The following is a 24,323-nucleotide window of genomic DNA, read 5'->3' as shown; positions in this document are numbered from 1 at the left end:
TTATTCTTGTTCCTAGGAAGTGGGATATCTAGTGCATCCTCATAGAGGATGCAACCTATCTGGTTGGAAAGTTATTAAGTTGATGGGAGGATGTAATTCCAATTCAGGATAACATATAATTGGATCCTAGTAGATACTTTTATGGGAATATGACACAGATTTCACAATACTGGGTGAAAAATCTATTCAGTAAGATATTTTCTAACTGATGAGGAATCAGTTAGAGACTGACTTGTTACAGTTGCAAACAAAATTCATTTGATCAAACAATTGATAAAAAAACGTTCTTGCTGTGCTTGATGCATCTAATAAGGCTTCTGATGAATACAAACCCCAATCTCTACACATAAAAGGAAATGTCCTGATTGATTAACTGACTTATCACCGCCCAGTCCAAACTGCTATGGACAGAAACTTGAAATCTAGAGAGGCTGTTGATATTATACTGTAGGCATTGTTTACTAAGCAAGGGGGTGAAATAGGAAATGAAAAGTTTTTTTAAAAGTATGTTGTTATTAAGGTAATTGCATAGCTAGAACTACAAAAATCAGTATTTGGCTTCATAGTCAGAAATAATAATAAAAAATGCGTGTTTCAGGATTTTTGTAAATTCTACTAGTAAGGGGGTGAAAGATTTTTTTTCTTTTTTTTTTTTTTTTTTGAGAGAAATCATTACTAAGGAATTGCTAAAGTGTTTTTAAAGATACACCTGTAAAAACTGGTATTGGATTTCTTAGTTAGAAAAAAAAGAGATTCAATGTGTTTGAAAATTCAGCTTCTAAGGCACTGAAATAGAAGATGGAAAGTTTTACAAAAATGTTTCATTATGAAAGTATTTTGAAAACTAAATCTATGGAAATTTGTATTTGGCTTCTTGGTTAGAAGTAAAAAAATACAAGTTTCACTGTTTTTGGAAATTCAACAGCTAAGGGGGTAAATAGGGAATGAAAAGTTTTATGAAAACATTTCATTAAGAGAGCAGACTCCCTTTTTGGTCCGAAGTATATTCGGAAAAGATCATGCTTTTACTGTGTAAAAAGTTTAGAAGGTGTTGCAATCTGTGAAGTAAATCAAATTGTACAGAAAAAGAAACGGACGTTGATATATTAATTTTTCAGAAGACCAAGTATATATTTATCAATTATGTTTGTTATTACTATGCAAACTAATCATTACTGATGACAAATAGGTAATGCACTTAAATGTGACCAGGTGTAAAACTGGTGCTAATAACTACAGAACCACTTATCCGATTTGTCTCTTTTGGAACACTTTAATTGTGCAAAGACTGGCTCAGTCACTAACTCTTTCATACTGTGTAGATCAATACATGAGCAATGAGCCCAAGAACATGGGTGTGTGTGTTTTACTTTTCACTTATACATTGATGAAAACGAATTAGTCAGGTAATCGATTTGTGAAATGTAAAATGTCCAAAGGTAGAATTTTAACTATAATGTAAATAACAGTTGATATGTCAGAAAAGACAGCCTACTTCTGTTCATTCATGTATCAGAGACTACTGCAGCAACCTGTTGTCAGTCTAATTAATATTAAAAAACAGACATCATCATCCATAGCTCTAATTGTGCAGCTAGCAAGGTGGGTATGTAATGTCATGACATTGTTGACACTAACCTTCACATTTCTACCGTTGGTGCAATAAAAGGTAAATTTTAATTTGACTATGTTTAGTTTAGACTACTGTGTCCTACATTTAATGTTATCACCCATAAAAAGCCGAACCAAAGCTTCTTTTTGAGGTGAGCAAGCTTCATGGCTGACTGGGGTTAATACACTCCTGGAAATTGAAATAAGAACACCGTGAATTCATTGTCCCAGGAAGGGGAAACTTTATTGACACATTCCTGGGGTCAGATACATCACATGATCACACTGACAGAACCACAGGCACATAGACACAGGCAACAGAGCATGCACAATGTCGGCACTAGTACAGTGTATATCCACCTTTCGCAGCAATGCAGGCTGCTATTCTCCCATGGAGACAATCGTAGAGATGCTGGATGTAGTCCTGTGGAACGGCTTGCCATGCCATTTCCACCTGGCGCCTCAGTTGGACCAGCGTTCGTGCTGGACGTGCAGACCGCGTGAGACGACGCTTCATCCAGTCCCAAACATGCTCAATGGGGGACAGATCCGGAGATCTTGCTGGCCAGGGTAGTTGACTTACACCTTCTAGAGCACGTTGGGTGGCACGGGATACATGCGGACGTGCATTGTCCTGTTGGAACAGCAAGTTCCCTTGCCAGTCTAGGAATGGTAGAACGATGGGTTCGATGACGGTTTGGATGTACCGTGCACTATTCAGTGTCCCCTCGACGATCACCAGTGGTGTACGGCCAGTGTAGGAGATCGCTCCCCACACCATGATGCCGGGTGTTGGCCCTGTGTGCCTCGGTCGTATGCAGTCCTGATTGTGGCGCTCACCTGCACGGCGCCAAACACGCATACGACCATCATTGGCACCAAGGCAGAAGCGACTCTCATCGCTGAAGACGACACGTCTCCATTCGTCCCTCCATTCACGCCTGTCGCGACACCACTGGAGGCGGGCTGCACGATGTTGGGGCGTGAGCGGAAGACGGCCTAACGGTGTGCGGGACCGTAGCCCAGCTTCATGGAGACGGTTGCGAATGGTCCTCGCCGATACCCCAGGAGCAACAGTGTCCCTAATTTGCTGGGAAGTGGCGGTGCGGTCCCCTACGGCACTGCGTAGGATCCTACGGTCTTGGCGTGCATCCGTGCGTCGCTGCGGTCCGGTCCCAGGTCGACGGGCACGTGCACCTTCCGCCGACCACTGGCGACAACATCGATGTACTGTGGAGACCTCACGCCCCACGTGTTGAGCAATTCGGCGGTACGTCCACCCGGCCTCCCGCATGCCCACTATACGCCCTCGCTCAAAGTCCGTCAACTGCACATACGGTTCACGTCCACGCTGTCGCGGCATGCTACCAGTGTTAAAGACTGCGATGGAGCTCCGTATGCCACGGCAAACTGGCTGACACTGACGGCGGTGGTGCACAAATGCTGCGCAGCTAGCGCCATTCGACGGCCAACACCGCGGTTCCTGGTGTGTCCGCTGTGCCGTGCGTGTGATCATTGCTTGTACAGCCCTCTCGCAGTGTCCGGAGCAAGTATGGTGGGTCTGACACACCGGTGTCAATGTGTTCTTTTTTCCATTTCCAGGAGTGTATGTTCTGTAATGTAGATTGACTAGATTGACTGCTGTTGTGCCCGCCGCACAAGCCAAATATGTGAGAACGAGATCTATGATGCCTCATAGATACTGTTCTTTTTTTAACAATAAATTATTGTAAATTGTTTTTCCTGATTGGAAAGCTTATCACTAAGTAATAAGTCTTGTTGATTAGCTTCATACAGCAAAATGTAATACAGACGGAAAACATATATCAAGAAAAAATATCTGGATTTTATTTTATGTCACAATAATGATAAAAAATTCATATCTCAACTTTTTCAGAGTTTATTGCCTTTTGTAGGATTGAGACTGCTATCTGAAAGAAACGTGATGAAAGGGGTTCAATGTAAACAAATTTTGGTGTGGAATTGTTGGCAGTAGTTGAAGCCTCGCTACCAGTGTACATAACTTTTAGCAGTGAAAAGCAGACCCGCTCCCAGTATGATCAAGGTTGTTCGGTGAGAGAAACAACTATCTAATGGTTTTATTTATTATCTTAAAATTAGTTAGATTCATAATAGTATTCACATTACCAGTTTTGGCACACGGTTGCAATCTTCAGATGTGGCTCAGCCATGAAAAAATTCATACTCATATATAAATAAATACAGTTATAGTACTGAACCATTTCTAACAAATAATGGTTGCATTTACATAGTGCGTAACTATAATCCATTTCTCTGATAAAGAGAACATTCCTCCCAGGTTAATCAAGAAGAATACACGCTGTAGAAGAATGTATGGCTGTTATTAGCACACGATTGTGCAGTTTATCGTATCTGCACATAGCACCAACAAGAGACTTGAAGAGACATGAATCAGAGAATCAATCAAAAAGAAGTCCAAATGCATCAACTTGTCATATAAACAATGGGTTAGACTTGCCAAAATCTGTAACACATTCAGCTGCTTCACAAATTAGACCACCAAGATAACATAGCTTGTTGAGCTGCGTGTTGCAATTTGATAGAAGTTGCACACAACGAACACATGGATCACAATTTATTTACAGATGTGGCCACATTCCAAATCTGCAGAAAAGTTACCAAACTGTCACATATAGGGTAACGACCTGCCTCATGCTACCACTGAACGGCAAAGAGGCACTTAAAAAATGAATGTATGAATTCACATACACTACAGTTTATGGACCTTTCAGACAATTACAGGAAATATCTTCCTCGATATACTGCAGCAATTCCTGAAACTAAAGCTTACACAAGAAGGCACTCCAAAAGGACACAGCCTCTTCATTTTGCTTTGATAGTAAGGGTGTACCTAAATCAAAAATTAGCCAACAGACAACATGCATTTGGACGACGACAGTGTCGTCGTAACTGCCATCTGCTTCACGTCTGCTGTGCAGCGAGCTACCTTAATTTAAGTATTAACTGTATTTTTCTTACTTGTCACTTCTTCTTCCGTGTGTTTTTGCTTTTAGGAAGCTTTAATTGTCGAGTGCTAGTAATAGTGTTCCATAGATTTCGTGTTTGTTTTGAATACAGTCAGAGAGAGTCCCTTTAGTCAGCCATAGTGCCAGTAGTGCTAGTGTTTGTTTTCAATACAGTCCAGAGACAGGTAGTGCTATTTTCATTGTTTTCTACAAGAAGTGGCTAGCAACCACAGTTTAGTCAACAATCAGCCGCCTTCAGTGAATTAGCAGTCTAGTTAAAAGTTGATTAACTCTCTACAGTAAATTGATTTCTTAGGATGGATAGGATGTATGACTGCTGTGTACGGACGCAGAAGGAGCTGGCCACTGTTTGCGAACAGCTGAACGTGTTGATGGCCGCGGTCAGCCGTCTTCAGGCTGCTGCCTCGGAGTGTAGCGGCAGTGGGGAGTCTGGCGCGTCGCATGGTACACCCCAGGTGTTACATGCTTCACCCATTGTCCCTGCTGTCGAGACATCTTCGCGGGTACCGGGCACGGTTGGGCCACCCTCTCCCCAAGGGGAGTGGCGGGTTCAGCGGCGTTCGCGGCACATGAGGCGGAGGGTAAATGTGGAGGCTGGCCGTGTAGCATCGCCCGCTCTGCTTGTGAGTGGACATGTGGCCGCTCCTTCAGCAAGGTCCGAGCAGGCAAACGGGGGGAGGGGTTTATTAGTTATTGGGAGCTCCAACGTTAGGCGGGTGATGGAGCCCCTTAGGGGAATAGCGGAAAGGTCGGGGAAGAAGGCCAGTGTTCACTCTGTATGCTTGCCGGGGGGTCTCATCTGAGATGTGGAGGAGGCCCTGCCGGCGGTGATAGAGAGCACTGGGTGCACCTGACTGCAAATTGTTGCTCATGTCGGCACCAATGACGCCTGCCGTCTGGGTTCAGAGGTCATCCTCAGTTCGTACAGGCGGTTGGCGTAATTGGTGTAGGCGGAAAGCCTCGCCCGCGGGGTGGAATCAGAGCTAACTATTTGTAGTATCGTTCCCAGAATCGATCGCGGTCCTCTGGTTTGGAGCCGACTGGAAGGCTTAAACCAGAGGCTCAGACGATTCTGTGGAGATCTGGGGTGCAAATTTCTCGACCTCCGCTGTCGGGTGGAGAAATGTAGGGTCCCCCTGAATAGATCAGGCGTGCACTACATGCCGGAAGCGGCTACAAGGGTAGCGGAGTACGTGTGGAGTGCACATGGGGTTTTTTTTAGGTTAGAGAATTCCCTCCCTAGGCCTGACAAGACGCCTCCTGAGACGCGGCAAGGTAGGAGTAGGCGAAATGAAACAGGGAATAACAATATTAATGTGCTAATAGTAAACTGCAGGAGTGTCTATAGAAAGGTCCCAGAACTGCTCTCTTTAATAAACGGTCACAACGCCCATATAGTACTAGGGACAGAAAGTTGGCTGAAACCAGACGTAAACAGTAATGAAATCCTAAACTCGGATTGGAATGTATACCACAGAAACAGGCTGGACAGTGAAGGGGGAGGCATGTTTATAGTGATAAGAAGTGCAATAGTATCGAAGGAAATTGACGGAGATCCGAAATGTGAAATAATTTGGGTGAAGGTCACGGTTAAAGCAGGCTCAGACATGGTAATTGGATGTCTATAGGCCCCCTGGCTCAGCAGCTGTTGTGGTTGAGCACCTGAAGGATAATTTGGAAAATATTTTGAGTAGATTTCCCCACCATGTTATAGTTCTGGGTAGAGATTTTAATTTGCCGGATATAGACTGGGAGACTCAAACGTTCATAACGGGTGGCAGGGACAAAGAATCCAGTGAAATTTTTTAAAGTGCTTTATCTGAAAACTACCTTGAGCAGTTAAACAGAGAACTGACTCGTGGCAATAACATGTTAGACCATCTGGTGACAAACAGACCCGAACTATTTGAAACAGTTAACGCAGAACAGGGAATCAGTGATCATAAAGCGGTTACTGCATCGATAATTTCAGCCGTAAATAGAAATATTAAAAGAGGTAGGAAGATTTTTCTGTTTAGCAAAAGTGACAAAAAGCAGATTTCAGAGTACCTGACGGCTCAACACAAAAGTTTTGTCTCAAGTACAGATAGTGTTGAGGATCAGTGGACAAAGTTCAAAACCATCATACAATATGCGTTAGATGAGTATGTGCCAAGCAAGATCGTAAGAGATGGAAAAGAGCCACTGTGGTACAACAACCGAGTTAGAAAACTGCTGGGGAAGCAAAGGGAACTTCACAGCAAACACAAACATAGCCAAAGCCTTGCAGACAAACAAAAATTACGCGAAGCGAAATGTAGTGTGAGGAGGGCTATGCGAGAGGCGTTCAATGAATTCGAAAGTAAAGTTCTATGTACTGACTTGGCAGAAAATTCTAAGAAATTTTGGTCTTATGTCAAAGCAGTAGGTGGATCAAAACAAAATGTCCAGACACTATGTGACCAAAATGGTACTGAAACAGAGGATGACAGACTAAAGGCCGAAATACTAAATGTCTTTTTCCAAAGCTGTTTCACAGAGGAAGACTGCACTGTAGTTCCTTCTCTAGATTGTCGTACAGATGACAAAATGGTAGATATAGAAATAGACGACAGAGGGATAGAGAAACAATTAAAATCGCTCAAAAGAGGAAAGGACGCTGGACCTGATGGGATACCAGTTCGATTTTACATAGAGTATGCGAAGGTACTTGCCCCCCTTCTTGCAACGGTGTACCGTAGGTCTCTAGAAGAGCGTAGCGTTCCAAAGGATTGGAAAAGGGCACAGGTCATCCCCATTTTCAAGAAGGGACGTCGAACAGATGTGCAGAACTATAGACCTATATCTCTAACGTCGATCAGTTGTAGAATTTTGGAACACGTATTATGTTCGAGTATAATGACTTTTCTGGAGACTGAAATCTACTCTGTAGGAATCAGCATGGGTTTCGAAAAAGACGGTCGTGTGAAACCCAGCTCGCGCTTTCGTCCACGAGACTCAGAGGGCCATAGACACGGGTTCACAGGTAGATGCCGCGTTTTTTGACTTCTGCAAGGCGTTCGATACAGTTCCCCACAGTCGTTTAATGAACAAACTAAGAGCATATGGACTATCAGACCAATTGTGTGATTGGATTGAAGAGTTCCTAGATAACAGAATGCAGCATGTCATTCTCAATGGAGAGAAGTCTTCCGAAGTGAGAATGATTTCAGGTGTGCCACAGGGGAGTGTCATAGGACCGTTGCTATTCACAATATACATAAATGACCTTGTGGATGACATCGGAAGTTCACTGAGGCTTTTTGCAGATGATGCTGTAGTGTATCGAGATGTTGTAAAAATGGAAAATTGTACTGAAATGCAGGAGGATCTGCAGCGAATTGACGCATGGTGCAGGGAATGGCAATTGAATCTCAATGTAGACAAGTGTAATGTGCTGTGAATACATAGAAAGATAGATCCCTTATCATTTAGCTACAAAATAGCAGGTCAGCAACTGGAAGCAGTTAATTCCATAAATTATCTGGGAGTACACATTAAGAGTGATTTAAAATGGAATGATCATATAAAGTTGATTGCCGGTAAAGCAGATGCCAGACTGAGATTCATTAGAAGAATCCTAAGGAAATGCAATCCAAAAACAAAGGAAGTAGGTTACAGTACACTTGTCCGCCCACTGCTTGAATACTGCTCAGCAGTGTGGGATCCGTACCAGATAGGGTTGATAGAAGAGATAGAGAAGATCCAACGGAGAGCAGCGCGCTTCGTTACAGGATCATTTAGTAATCGCAAAAGCGTTATGGAGATGATAGATAAACTCCAGTGGAAGACTCTGCAGGAGAGACGCTCAAGTAGCTAAGTACGGGCTTTTGTTAAAGTTTCGAGAACATACCTTCACCGAAGAGTCAAGCAGTATATTGCTCCCTCCTCGCGAAGAGGCCATGAGGATAAAATCAGAGAGATTAGAGCCCACACAGAAGCATACCAACAATCCTTCTTTCCACGAACAATACGAGACTGGAATAGAAGGGCCGATAGAGGTACTCAGGGTACCCTCCGCCACACACCGTCAGGTGGCTTGCAGAGTATGGATGTAGATGTAGATGAAGACATTACAACCACTCTACATTTGTTAATATATAGATACAATGCTTTTTTTAGTGGATTGAGCACATCTGAAGATGGCAACAAACAAATATAGTTGGCATTTAGCCTAACTATATTTGTTACTATATGTGTCCAATGCCTTTTTATTGGATTAAAAACACCTGAAAATAGCAACTACTTGCCAAAAACAGTAATGTGAATATTGTTACATATCTTAAGTGATTGTAATGTAATAAATTATTATAAAAACTTTTACAAAGGTAGCATATTTCCAATTGACAATATGTCAGTTTTTTTAAAAAAACACTCTAACCATTTCAAAAACAGATGACCCCTGTCCTATTTCCTAGCATACCTAACACTCCTCTCACACTTGCTAACCAACCACAAATGAGGACCCTGTTAGCCACTTCTTACCACCCAGAACTGTAAGACTTAACCAGGGTCTCTTCAAATGCTTTGACAAACTTCATTGCACATTGAAATGAGAAACACCCTCCCCTACCTCCCAAGGTGGTACTCTGCCATCTACCCAACCTAAGCAATAGCTTTGTCCATCCATAAGACTCTTCTGCTCACAAAACCTTATCCAATGGATCGCAGCCCCATTGAAGACCCATGTTAAAAACCTACCCCATATATCTGCGCAACAATTCCTATTTCAACCCTGTCATTAGCATTTATCAACTCATTAAAGACCACCACACTGTGCAGCTACATCACAAATCAACCTCATTTTAACCACTGCAGAGCATTCTGTGTGTGTAAGAGCACAAATGAGCTAGCCAGTCTAATGAAAGACCACCACCACTACCACCATCCTGTAGCCAAAAGCCAGCTAGACCATCACATGACTTAGTGTACTGTCCAACATACTTTCGTTAGCCTGAATGGCTGATTTACAACTTACGCCATTTGGATTCTCCTTACCAGCACCTATCTTTTTCAATAGTGCAAGTGGAAACTCTCCCTAAACATCAACTTTGTTGCTATAATTTACTGGATTCCATCCTTCAATACTCTTTTTACACTTCCTAGTTTCCAATCCCACCTCCCTCAGCACCTCATTCACACTGTTTCTCCTCTACTCCATCACAATTCCCTCATTGGAATATTTTACTGTCTCTTTCCTTTCCTCTTACACTGAATCCTTGCCCCTGTTCTCTTCAGTTTCCTCTTTTCCCCATCTATGTTCCTCCCAGATATGCCAGTCCCCAACCAGTCTCCGCACACAGCTACTTGCTCCTCCAAAGCCATATCTTCCCTAACCCTCTTATTCTGTTCCTATCTTTCCCCATTTCAGGTCCGTTCCATCTACCTACCATCCTCCCAATCTGAGATCACCCTGTTGTCTTACGCCATTCTCATACATATTGTAAAACCGATGTGGATGTGGAGATGTACCAGTTTTATGATGTCACTTCCTGTCAATTCATGTTGAGTAAAAAACTGCTGCAAGTGAAACAAAAAAGAAGTTCTATAATAATTTGGGAATGTGGTAAGAAACACATTTAACAGTATGAGGTGCTTATAAATGAATGATGAATGAATTAATAATAAATCGATTTATTACTTAACATGGGCAAGCCTTACAGCATAAGCAGCTGCAACTGTCTAAGTTTTTGATGCGCTGCTCGCTGTTCGATTGTCGGGCTTACTGCACTAGCATAGTATATGGCTCCAAGATGGCGTCTCAACAGGAAAAGGCTTCCTGTGCTCTGTTTTGAGGTGTTCAGATCTTTGGTTATAGTGCAGGATGAGTTTCTTGCATGGTTTAGGAAAGACCCACCACACAAGAATAACATAGATAGGTAGTACCAAAAGTTCGTGGAAACTGGAAGCCTTTGTAAGGGGAAGAGTCATGGTTGCCCTATGCATCTAATGCAAACCTTAAAAAGAACCTTTCATTGAATCCTCATAAGTCACTTAATAAAGCAAACACGGAATTGTCCACACCAATTATTACGGTGTGAAAGGTGTTGCAGACAAAGTGAAAAAGCGGTGCTCTTGAGAAGAGTTGAAGTTAGAAATGGAGGGCATTGCTTTTGCAGAAAGCCTCACCTCCTGCGATGAAGCCACTTTCCATGCAAGTGTCGAGGTGAACACACACAATGTCTGTAACTGGGGAAGCAAGAAACAACATATGCAGATGCAGCATCAGTGTGACTCTCTAGTGAACATTTTCTGTGCAGTGTTATGCAAGGTAGTGCACAGCCCATTTCTCCTCAAACAACAAACGGTGACAGGTAACTCACTTTAAGACATATTGGAAACCTGGTTATTACCCCAGCTGAATACCAGTTATAATGATTACCTTTGCAAATGAATGGTGCTCCACACTATTTTCACATGAATATATGCAAGCTTCTTAATCACATTCTTCACAGACACTGGATTGGATGTACTGCAAGAGCCGACAATCAACTTCTCCCGTAAACAAACCGTTTGTCAAATTTAACACCTCACAATTTTTTTCTGTGGGGGTCAGTGAAAGACTGGGTTTATGAACCTCCTATGCTCATGCCTTGAGAAAGTGTGAGGTCAGATAAAGCATGCACTGCAGACTTTCACAGAATACATGCTACACTGAATATAGGAAAAAAATTAGTTACCATGTAGGCGTGTGTCGTGGGACCAAGGGTGCATATATTTAAGGGTTGTGATTAATGCATCAAAAACTGGGACAGTTACTGCTGATCATGCTGGAAGGTCTGCTCGTATAATGTGATTGATCGATTTATTATTAATTTTAAAACTGCTCCATTCATTTATTAACAACCTGTACTGCATTTTGTCATTTTTAGTTGAAACCCATGTTTGGTGGCTTTTATATAACAAATGAAATGAAATCTTATGGCATTGTTGGCTGGGAGGCCTCATCCGGTGAGGTTCGGCCACCAAGTACGAGTCTTATTTCAGTCGACGCCACATTGGGTGACTTACATGCCGGTGATGAAGATGAAATGTTATGAGGACAACACAACACCCAGTCCACGAGCAAGGAAAATCTCCAACCCAGCTGGGAATCAAACCCGGATCCACTGCATGGCATGCAACCACATTACCATTCTATGAATATATACCATTTCAATGCACCAGCACATTGAGGACCTCTTGAAAATGTGTCATTCTTGGTACAAGTTGTTGTAATAAAATGACAGATCATCATCATATTAGTGGTTGAATAATTTTCACATTTGAACAATGGAAACGCCAGGTTGGAATATCAATAATGTTAAGAAAAGCATAGACTGCTGGTCACCATGAATATTACCCACTGAGTTGCAGATGAAAAGACTATTACATATCGTGGCTTTCGGCCAAAGCCTTCTGCAAAAAGAAAACACACACACATTCACACAAGCAATCCCATCTCAAGCGCACATGACTGCTACCACTGGCAGCTCTGACTGGAATGTGGATAAAAATGCGGAGATACAAAGTAACGTTTACCTAGTTGGAGTCTTGCTGTATCCAAAAAGTTTTTATTCACCTTTGTGTTTTATATTAGATTCTGGGAATTTATCATTAATGTAACAGAACTATGTTCTGTAATATTCTCTATTATGTAAATATAAGTACGTTTGTTATCACTGTTCAGATTTTACAAACATGCCAAGGAACACAGATCAATGAACTGCAAGATTTCTTCCTATGTCACTATCACAATTCAGTATTTATTTAATAGCCAAAAAGACTTTCTCAATTTTGGGATACATAATTCTTTTATAAATACGGGCTATGATTGTGTGCATCAAGTTTACTGATATCATCTTCAAGACCTGGACCCGGGCCAAGACACCGCATCCTCATTCTTTCACAATATTAACATCTTCTCTCTCCTCTGCTTCACCTGGTCCTCTTCAACCCAGTGTGCCAATTTCCTAGATGCTGACCACCTCCTTTCTGTGGCTCTGTCCACATTAAACTTCCCAACCACCAACAGTACCTGCATTTTGACAGCAGTCAGTCCTTCCAAACTAAAAAATCCCTCCCACACAGCCTGACCACCTGGGGATGGTGTATCTGTAGTGACAGGAACTCCCTTGCCCATTATGCTGAGGGTCTCACCAAGGCCTTCACAGATAGGCACTATATCGCAGATACAATTCATAAACAGATCTCCCGTGCCATTTCCCTTCATATCCCCAATGCTCCCACCAGCCTCAGAACCATCTATAATGGAGTGCCCCCTTTGTCACACAATACCACCCCAGACCGGAAAAACTGCATCACATCCTTCATCAGGGCTTTGATTACCTATCATAATGCCCTGAAATGAGGGACATACTACCAAAGGTCCTTCCCAACCCTCCTTAAGTAATATTATGTTGCCCACCCAACTGCCACATCATCCTAGTCCATCCCTATGCCACTCCAACTCTGAACCCCAACTCCTTAACACAGGGATCATAGCCTTATGGAAGACATGCCCAATCCATCCACCCAGCACTTCCTACTCCAGTCCTGTCACAGGCTTAGCCTAACCCATCAAAGGCCAGGCCACCTGTGAAAGCAGCCTTGTCATACACTAGCCCTGCTGCAATCATTGCACAGCTTTTATACTGACATGACTACCAACCAGCTGTCCAACAGGACCAACACCCACCACCAAACTGTGGCAAAGAGCAAAGTAGACCAACCAGTGGCACAACATGCAGATGAACATAACATGCTCGATTTCAATGGCTGCTTCACTGCCTGACCCACCTGGATCCTGCCCTTCACCATCAGCTTTTCTGAACTGTGCAGATGAGAGCTATCCTTACAACACATTCTCCGTTCCTGAATTTTCCCAGTCTACAACCTACTCTTGTCCCCTCGCCCTCTTTGTGGGCTGCCCTCTGCCAATGCACCTCCCATCTTTCCCCTTGCCCATTCCTCTCCTTTTCCACTCCCCATTACCCCCTTCCCCTTCCCCCATAGCCTCCTGATGCAGTGCCTGTTGGCAATATGGTCCCTGCACATTCCACCAGACAGTGCTCTTTGACATTAAGAGTGCTTGCCTGTGTGAATGTGTGTGTGTGTGTGTGTGTTTTTCCTGTTCTGAATAAGACTTTGACAGAAAGCAAATGTATAAGTGTCTTTTTGTTGTGCCCGCCTGCAACTCAATGTGTCATCTTTAAGGTAAGTAGCAAAGTAGCAAACTTCAGGAAGTCAGTCAGTGTGTTCTATACGTGGTGCACATACATCCATAGAAGCATGCATGGTGGGTATCTCAGAAACCTTGACTGTAGGTGTCCTGCCTCCCCTTCCCAATCTCCCGCAACTATTTCCTCTTTTTTGCCCTGAATACACAACATGTGGTTCCAAAAAATAAGATTATGATGGGAAGTATCTAGCGTTAAGTCTCTATTTGTGAATTTTCTCTTTCTGTATGCTTGCAATTAATAATATTCTGTTTCAGATATTCCTAACATTAATTTTTATTTACGTTGTAAAAATGCATATTAAGAGCCATTTTAATACATTTGTGGCAGTTATATGTAATTTACACATATTATTTAAGCAATATAAAAAGAAAAATTCTAAATAACTTAGGGCACCTCTCGAAGTGTTGAGTTGTCAACATGCAAACATGACACAGGAAGAAAACTTGTCAGCTTTCAGAATAAATCCTAAGTTGAACTAGAGGCCCCCTAACACACACACACACACACACACACACACACACACACACACACACACACACACACACCTGTGCTCCTACATTGTGCTGGCTGGATACACAATGCCAGGATTGCATTTCAGCAAGTGGAGTAGGGTGGAATGGGTATTGTGTTAAATGGAGTGCTTAGAGAGGGGAGGGGAGTGGGGAGGGGGAGAGCTAGTGGCTTAGAGGGAAGCAGCAGGTTTACTGACCAGGTATGTGGGTGAGAGGGGTGGCAGCTACATGGGCTAGCCCTGTGATGTGTGAATACTGAAGCTGGTGTGGGATGCAGTGGATGTAATGTAGAAGACAGGGATTCAAAGGAGGTGACAGGACTGAGGAAGGGGAAATGATTAGGTGGAAAGTGTGGGGACAGTGGGTTAAGATAGATGGAGGCTAAGAAGGTTACAGCAACGAAGGATATATTGTGAGAATAACTCTCATCTTTGTAGCTCAGAAAAGCTGGTGGATTTGGAGGTAGAGCGGGAAGAGGAGGTGGAGGAGAGGGAAGGATCCAGATGGCCTGGGTTGTGAAGCAGCCATTGAATTTGAATATATTCCAGTAGGTGCTCAGTTTTGTTCTTGGTTATAGTTTGATGGTGGCCATTCTTTCAATTGTACAGCTACTTGATTGTTATTCCAACACAACAAGCTGTGTACTGATTGCAGCAGTGTTGTATATGACATGGATGCTCTCGCAATTGGCCCTGCCTCTGATGAAGTGGGATAATCCTGTGACAGAGCTGGAGTAGGAAGTGTTGGGCGAGTGGCTTGGGAGTGCAAGTGGCGTATGGATGGTCTAGGGTATTGGATAGGCAACGGAATACCACTTTAGGAGGGTTGGGAAGAATCTTGGGTACGATATCCCTCACTTCAAGGTATGTTCATAGACAATCAAAGTCCTGGCAAAGGATGTGATTCAGTGGTTGCAGTCAAGGATGATATTGGATGACAAGGGTGACACTTCTGTGTAGCACATTTTGGCATGGGAAATCTGCTTGAGAACTGGGGTTAAGTGGCTGTGCCTGACTGTGAAGGCCTCATGAGACCAACAGCAAAATGGGGCAAAGGTATTCTTTTCACTGCAGATAACTCCGTCCATAGGTGGCAAAGTTTCCAACCCTTTGCCACAGGGAACACATCCCGGTGGAAAACACAGATGCAAAACCTGTTCAATCCCCCCCCCCCCCCCCCCCAAACACTTTCTGCTCCAGTCTTGTCACAGGTTTATCCTACCTCACCAGCCATGTTGTATACCAATTGTGCTGCAATCAGCTGTCCACCATAAGCGGCCACCGCCAAATTGGGGCCAAGTACGAAGCTGAACACCCAGTGGCACAACATGCAGCTGAGCAGAACATGCTCAATTTCAGAAGCTGCTTCACAGTCCATGCCATCTTGTTCCTGCTCTCCACTGACTTTACAGAACTACACAGATGTGAGCCATCCTTGCAAGACATCCTTCACTCCTGTAACCCTCCTGGCCTTAATCTCTGTTAACCTACTGTTGTTACACCTTCCACCCATAAATTTCTACTTTCTTTGAGCTGTCACTCCCTCCAAATCCATGTCACTTTCATCATACACTGCAGCCCACTGGCTTTGGTACCTACACAATACATGCCTACCCCATGCACCAGCTACTTCTCCCTCCCAAATTCCTGGCCTTCATCTGAGCCACTAACCATCCCCTCCCCCACTCCTTTTTCTGTCTCCTACCTCTCTCTGTTTTCGGCCCAATCCACTGAGTGGAATGGCACAGTGGTTAGCACACTGAACTCGTATTCGGTAGTATGATAGTGCAAACCCACGTCCAGCCATCCTGATTTATGTTTTCCATTATTTCTGTAGATCACTTCAGGCAAGTTCAGGGTTGGTCTCTTTGAAAAAGGGCACAGCCGATTTCCTCTCCATCCTTCCCTGACCCAAGCTTTTGATCTGTCCCTAATGACCTCGATGTTGATGGGACGTTGAACATTAATCTCCTCCTCCTTCCACCCATCCCGCCTCACCCCACCCTTTTCCATTTGCCAAAATGCAATTCCAGCAAGCACAGTGAAACAGCACAGGTTGTGTGTGTGTGTGTGTGTGTGTGTGTGTGTGTGTGTGTGTGTGTGTGTGTGTACTCTAGCTCAAGAATGGGTTTACTCTGATAGCTAGCAAGTTTTCTTTCTCCTTTGTGTTTTGCCTTCAGTGACTGAATGCCTGCAATTCTGTGGGTGCTCTCCTTTAGTCCTAAATTATTTATTTTCTATCAGAACTTTCCTATATACTGAAAGGGAAATTCTATTCAGAAACAAAACAAGGTTGTACAATGGTTAAGCTATTGGTGTGCAATTGGTGAAAGAAAGAGCTCCAAGTCCTGTCCAGTTATCCACACTGACATTTTGTGGTCTCTATATGGATCAATGGCCATGATGGGATAGTTTCTTTGAAGACAGTCTGTTTCCTACTCACTCTTGTCCTCTTAGAGAAATTGTGTGTGTCACTCACAGCCTGTCTAGTGATAAAATGTTTACCAGTAATATGCCTTTTTCCTTCCATTCATAGGTACACAGCGAATCAGACAAAACTAGAAGTTTCTATGACAAATACACAACTGATCTCATCCCCTAAAGCTTCAAATGTGTCAACAGCTAAAAAATTATTTCACATGGAAAAAAGACAGACAAAGAGCAATAAATTAAACAAAAGACACACGTCTCAAGCATCTGGTCTCATCACTCTAATTATGACAACACTACAGTTGTGCAATAAATACAAAATTACAAATTATGAAACAGTTCAGCACTTTAAACTGAAAAGGAAGAAAAAATGAATACTGATACTTACATCATCACTTCGACAATCTCCATTGTACTTCAGATCAGTAGAGTAACTGTCATTTTTATTACTTAAAAATTCACCGGCTGGTATTGGCAATGCCGATGATAAGAAATTCTGTAACAAATTTACTACATCAATTTATAACATCTTGACACATTTGTGTGTTTATTTATCAAATATGAGAATTATTTCTGCAGTTCAGAAGTTGGGAGATGATGTATGTAATCATCAGGGCCCGGATTTTAGTGACAAGTCATATTTTTTTTTCTGAGCTATAGGGTGAATTTTAGAACAATTTATACACAAATCTAGTCATTTTAGTGTCGAAAAATGTATTTTGATTGTGCATATAGTCATATTACAACAAATTTTAGTAATACATCATACTGTGGCTAACTTCTAATATAATAGGTCATATTTCCGTCAACTTTTGCCAAAAATGCATATACAGTTTTTCTCGTATCTTATGGGACACACAAATAAGAAAATGAATATGTTGCTCATGAGACAATATTTAACGTGCTATTATGAAAGATAAACAGATAAATTAGTACACAGCTTTATTTCTCAGGACTGTAGCAGAAAATCGGTATACCACAACAGTCGTTTTGCGAATATAAAACATTGTTGCGCATAGTCGACAATACACTCTCAGAGCCAACAAAGCCAGCTTCTGCTATAATAATCATCACAGTCGCACAAGTGTTCCCAGCAACCAGTTTGAATACAGCCTTTGCTTGTTCAACATGCCTAAAGCAAAGTGCTCCAACAGCGTGAAGTTGCGAGGATATGTTCGAGAATTTGGAGAGAAGTTCTTTAGTACTGATGGGAAAATATTATTTTGTAAACTGTGTGAAGTTAAAGTTAGTGCAGGAAAGCGCTTTAATGTGCAAAAACACTGTAATACCGCTAAACACAGCAGCTGTGTGAAACGAAAATAACAGCAGGCAAACGTTGTTATTTGAACAGACAGGTCAATCGTCAACCATGCAATCATTCTGCAAGGATTTGTGTGAGATGATGGTGTCCTGCAACATCCCATTCGAAAAGCTGAAGAATCCACGCTTCAGATGGTTCTTGGAGAAGTACACAACACACTGAGAAAGAACTATTTATCCGTATGCTACAATGATGTGCTCAACAAAATACGAATTACTATTGCTGAGCAACAAAAGATATGGCTGTCAATAGATGAAACTATGGATATTAGTGGGCGATATATTGCAAATGATGTTGTTGGAGTTCTAAAAGTTGATGGCCCTGGAGATATGTTCCTACTAATGTGTGAAGCTCTCGATAAGAGTAAACAATTGCTATTTGTTTACAACTCTCTGAAGCTACTGTGGCCAGATGGTGTGAAAAGAGACAACGTTTTGCTGCTTGTAACAGATGGTGCTTCATATATGACTAAAGCAGCCAAAGGGCTTCAGATTCTCTACCCCAGTATGGCGTACGCCACTTGCCTTACACGTGCATTGCACAGAGTTGCAATCAAATTACCCTGACGTGGACAAATTAATTTCCTGTGGAAAGAAAATCTATGTGAAGGCTCCGCTACGGGTGCAGAAATTCAAGGAACAAGCACCTTCAACGCCCCTCCCACCTAAATCTGTTCTTACACGATGAGGTGCTTGGCTTAATGCTGCTGAGTATTACTGCACCAACTACACCCAAATAAAGACAATCTTCTGTGAGCTTGATAGTGATGAATCAAGTGCTATCAAAATTGTGAAAGAAGTTTTTACAGATACATTGTCTCGAAACTTGGCATACATCAACGCCAATTTTTCAGTGATATCAAAAGCCACCAAATGACTGGAAGCTGTTGACACTCAGCTATGTGAGGCATTGAGTATTGTGCAACATGTGCAGAGTGAGTTGGGTCGAGCTCATGGTCATGTGGCTGACAAAGTGAAAACCAAATTGCAAAGTGTTCTCCAACGGAATCCTGGATATTATACACTGTGCAAAATTAGTGACAATCTTTCAGGGAATGCCACAACATTTGAAGATACTGAAACAAAGCTGAACTCCAGTGACCTGGCTGCCTTCAAATACGCTCCAGTGACGTCTTGTGAAGTGGAGAGGAGTTTCTCCAGGTACAAAACAACGGAAAACCTGAAAATGCACCTTGTGATCCAGTGCAACTTTGCAGATACTGAAGATTGACATACGGTATTAAATAATGTGAAATGCTTTAAATACTATGTAGAAATAAAAACATTGTTTTACTGTTTCGATAGATGATCTTTTCACTCTACTTTGTGTTTAGAAAATAAAACATTCAGACATTCAAAAAATAGGTGCAAATTAGCCACAAACCGTACAGAAAGAAAGAACTATACTTACAATATTTTGAGAAGTGAATTTTGTATTATTTTACGGCGAATAAAAAATTAAATAAACAAACATGAATGATTTGAGTAAACTTCTATTAAGCCATATTTTATTTTTTAAGGTCATATTTATGTAAGTTTTAGGTCATAAATGCTTGCATACTTCACTGTTTTTTAGGTAATTAAAATCTGGGCCCTAGTAATCATCCACTAGTCTTTTACGGATAACCAATGTTCCTTCACATAACACTGCTGTCAATTTATAACATCTTGACACATTTGTGTGTTTATTTATCAAATATGAGAATTATTTCTGCAGTTCAGAAGTTGGGAGATGATGTATGTAATCATCCACTAGTCTTTTACAGATAACCAATGTTTCTTCATATAACACTGCTTGTAATTCTCGAAAGACAAATAACTATGTGTAAGAGATGTTTAAATATTTTTCTTCCAATGTTATTTTAAAAAATGTTCTCCATTTTCTTTTAAACAAATGGACATGGGCACAACAGTACCTTCAGTACATTATTTACTCATCAAAAAGGCTCACTGTTGTTCACAAAGATAATGCCTACTACATGCTAAGTTTACATCTATATGGTCAAAGAGTATTGTACTCTCACATTCTCATGAATCACATCCAACTCTTAAATGTTTCTATTACACTCTGTGAGTCAAAAACAGAGTGTCTACTGAGAATTTATCTATATGCTGGCTGCTTGATCAAAAGTATCCGGACACACCCAAAAACATACGTTTTTCATATTAGGTACACTGTACTTCATATCAGTGGCCTCAGTAGTCATTAGAAATCACAAGAGAGAAGAATGGGGCGCTTTGCGGAACTCGTGGACTTCGAAGGTGGTCAGGTGTCACTTGTGTCATACGTCTGTACATGAGATTTCCACATTCCTAAACATCCCTAGGTCGACTGGTTTCGATGTGATAGTGAAGGGGAAACGTGAAGGGACACGTACAGCACAAAAGCATACAGGCACCTTGTCTGTTGACTGACAAGAGACCACCGACAGTTGAAGAGGGTCGTAATGTGTAATAGGCAGGCATCTATCCAGACTATCACACAGGAATTCCAAACTGCATCAGGATCCGCTGCAAGTACTATGACAGTTAGGTGGGAGGTGAGAAAACTTGGATTTGGTGGTCGAGAGGCTGCTCATAAACCACACATCACATCGGTAAATGCCGAACGACACCTTGCTTAAACCACAGATCATGCGGGTAAATGCCAAACGACACCTCGCTTGGTGTAAGGAGCGTAAACATTGGACAACTAAACAATGGAAAAACGTGTGGAGTGGCAAATCACGGTACACAATGTGGCGATCCGATGGCAGGGTGTGGGTATGGCGAATGCCCTGTGAACATCATCTGCCAGCATGTGTAGTGCCAACAGTAAAATTCGGAGGCGGTGGTCATGTTTTGCTTGGCACTATCACAGCACAGGCCTACATTGATGTTTTAAGCATCTTCTTGCTTCCCACTGTTGAAGAGCAATTCGCGGATGGCAACTGCATCTTTCAACACAATCGAGTGCCGGTTCATAATGCATGGCCTGTGGCAGAGTGGTTACACCGCAATAACATCCCTGTAATGGATTGGCCTGCACAAGAGTCCTGATCTGAATTGTATAGAACACCTTTGGGGTGTTTTGGAATGCAGACTTTATACCAGGCCTCACCAATCGACATCAATACCTCTCCTCAAGTGCAGCACCTCGCGAAGAATGGGCTGCCATTCTCAAAGAAACCTTCCAGCACCTGACTGAATGTATGCCTGTGAGAGTGGAAGCTGTCATCAAGGCTAAGGGTGGGTCAACACCATACTGAACTCCAGTATTACCGATGGACGGTGCCACGAACTTTTAAGTCATTTTCAGCCAGGTGTACGGATACTTTTGATCACATAGTGTAGATCTCAGTTGCTTTTATGAGAAACTAATCTGAAACAATAACTGGTACAACTCTCCAACCACATGACACTGATTAATAACAAATACATAAATAACAGTTGCAGTGTAAATCAATAGGCAGAACTCGAGAGAAAAAATAAGGCTTGAAAACACACAGCTGAAAACAGCAGACCAGTGAAAATATCTTGAGTGTATCATTTCAAGTGATAAAAGGATACAGCATGAGATCAATAACAAAATTAAAAAATCAGATAATTTCTATCATCAAGCTTGGAATCTATTCTGGAACAAGGAAGACCCTTAAAAATCAAGAGAGAGACTCTTTCAGTTATACTTTGTGCTCATCATACCACATGGCTTAGAAAGCTGCACAACACAACCAAACAGGTTGACAACAAACTGCAGGCTACAGAAATGAAGTTCAGTGAAAAAATAAAGGAACACGCTAGATTGTACACATCCTTCGGAGAAAAAGGGACAAAGGTTCATTCCATATGGTTTGGCCATGACAAACAAATGGATGAGGTAGGATAGCAAAACAATGGCTACACACAGTTGTGATTGGTAGCAGACCACTAGGAAAGCCAAGGAAGAGGTGGCTGGACCAAATGGAGGAGGATGTATGAACAAGGTGAATCAGCTGGAACACAGTCCTAAGACAAGCATGGTAAAGGACACACACTAGAGTAGAATGCTGGAGTGGAAAACTGATAATGAAAATAAAATTGTAACATACTTTTATATAATACTCCTTTTAATGTCTATGGATGTACATGGAAATAATGATGACATCTCTACAGTTATCTCCTAACAACACAAGATAATGAACTTTGCATTACATGTACATCTTGTATCTCAGAGTTTGAAGGCTGTCATGAGCATAAATTCAAAGAAATTGTTTTGTATAGAATACAGCACTTGAATGTAGTTAAAGGAGTTGTTTGGCCATTCTAAACTGTGCAAGCACAACTATAAAGCTATAAACAAGCATGGGAAAACCATTATGTCATAGTATCACATTAACTAAATTGTGCTGATGAAATTGACTTGACATTCACTTTCTTAAAGTGCTGAATGTATAAGAGTGCTACGGATTTGAAAATTTTGCTTGCCATTGGAAAAAGTCTGATCTGAATCCATAAAATCATAGACCAAATATGTTATGAATGGTGTAAACATATTCTTTTCTGCATATTATTTGAAAAATAACTGTATGCTACAAACAGGGAGCACTTCAGATTGCCCTTTCAACTTGGCTTACCACAATATTCCACCAAGCAAAGTAAAATCATTAGAAATAAGGGAAGTATCAAATAAGGGAAGTATCAAATGAAAGGTTCTTACTGTATCTGGTAAACAGGGTGCAGAAGGTAGATACAGCACAGGTTTCAAGCAAATTTTTGTGAAATATTTAAACAATACAAAACACATTACTACAGGTGTTCCTCAGCGTAGCAGTTTAGAACCATCACTGTTTAGATGTACAAAAATGACTTTGGAGATAAAGTTGTAGGAAAGTTCTCAGCTGGCAGCATGTAAGAGTAGAGGCATGCATGCACGTGTGCTTGAGTTCATGCGAGGGGGGAGGGGATCTCATAAATGTACATATGTATATGTAAGTATGTATATGTAAGTATAATTATGTATGTATGCACTTATCCATATTTGTGGGCGCTGATAACCTTGTTGTTGTGCGCCCTAAAACACTAATCATCATCCATATTTGTATATGGAGGTGTGTATTAAAATGTTTCTAGCACTGCTGTAAATTTACTTTAATTTCTATTTAGAGAATGTCTAACAGTAACACTGATATATACATACTTTCTTCATATTGCTGGCTCTGGGTCAACAGTACGAGAAAAGGGGACACAAGGATGGTGGTTAATTACTAAACTAAATTTACAGAAATCTTAAAAAAGTTACAGAAATGAATTATAAGCTACACAATTCGCTGTCAATTTGCAAACACAAGTTACCGTGATTAAAAGAATACACAAACAGCACTCTTTCTGCTTGCAGGGATATATCAGCCATGTTGCCCTGTGTCCTGTTTTCACACATTTTCATGTGTCTGAAATGGAACAGACAAGCATATACACATTTTATTTTCATTGGATGTACTTTGTATGTTCTTCATCTGAAGTGTTGACTATAGAACTGAACTTTTTCCTCTTACCGAGCACATTTGCAATTGTATATACTGCATCTTGTTATTTTTGTCTTCCACCTCCACATAGCTTCGTTAGAGGTAATCTGATTCTGACAATCGTTATTTTTGCCCTGTCAGTGATCCTTAACAACAGCAATATTGCGCACTTAATTTCTGTACTAAGGCACAACCAGCCTTGCACTTCTGCATGCTTCAGTAAGAATGAATGAATTGATGAGTAGGAAGCAATTGCAGTGCCACTGTTCTCAGATTTGTCAGATTCGTGAACTATAGCAGACAGGAAGGAAGACATTACAGCACTAACATAGAAGCAGTTCCTTGATTTCATATGTATGTAAACCTCAACATTAGACTCCATTTCTGATCTATAGTGGGAGTTAGTTTCTCAGGATTTGGTAAATGTAATATGGTTGCAAGGGAGGGTTTGGCAGCTATGAGGGAATGTGGGGGAGATTTGATCGATGCTTTTGTAATGGTGGTGGATAGTATAGTCCAACGCTGAAGCCTGATGTGAACAACAAGGGCAGTTTTTTTGAGGTGGTGTTGTGCATGCTACTCTAGTTCCTGGTGGGCAAGGGTTTCACAATCTGGGAGATGGATGCAGGAATTTGGAATATGGAATTGCAAAGCAGGAGGATTTTATTGATGGAGAAGGGTAGCACAAGGAGTTTTGGGGCTG

General features: G+C 41.7%; 1 protein-coding gene across 2 annotated transcripts in view; it reads right to left on the bottom strand.

The window, feature by feature from the left end:
• LOC126260134 (roquin-1) overlaps nucleotides 1–24,323 on the bottom strand; it is a 234,916-nt gene that overhangs the window by 18,481 nt on the left and 192,112 nt on the right. For both annotated transcript variants that reach the window (XM_049957380.1, XM_049957381.1), the window contains exon 17: nucleotides 17,209–17,316. In XM_049957380.1, the coding sequence (XP_049813337.1) occupies nucleotides 17,209–17,316 (108 nt within the window). The remainder of the gene's footprint in view (nucleotides 1–17,208; nucleotides 17,317–24,323) is intronic.

This window comes from Schistocerca nitens, chromosome 5 (genome assembly GCF_023898315.1).
Source record: "Schistocerca nitens isolate TAMUIC-IGC-003100 chromosome 5, iqSchNite1.1, whole genome shotgun sequence".
NCBI lineage: Eukaryota > Metazoa > Arthropoda > Insecta > Orthoptera > Acrididae > Schistocerca > Schistocerca nitens.
This window is presented reverse-complemented; position numbering and strand designations above follow the sequence as displayed.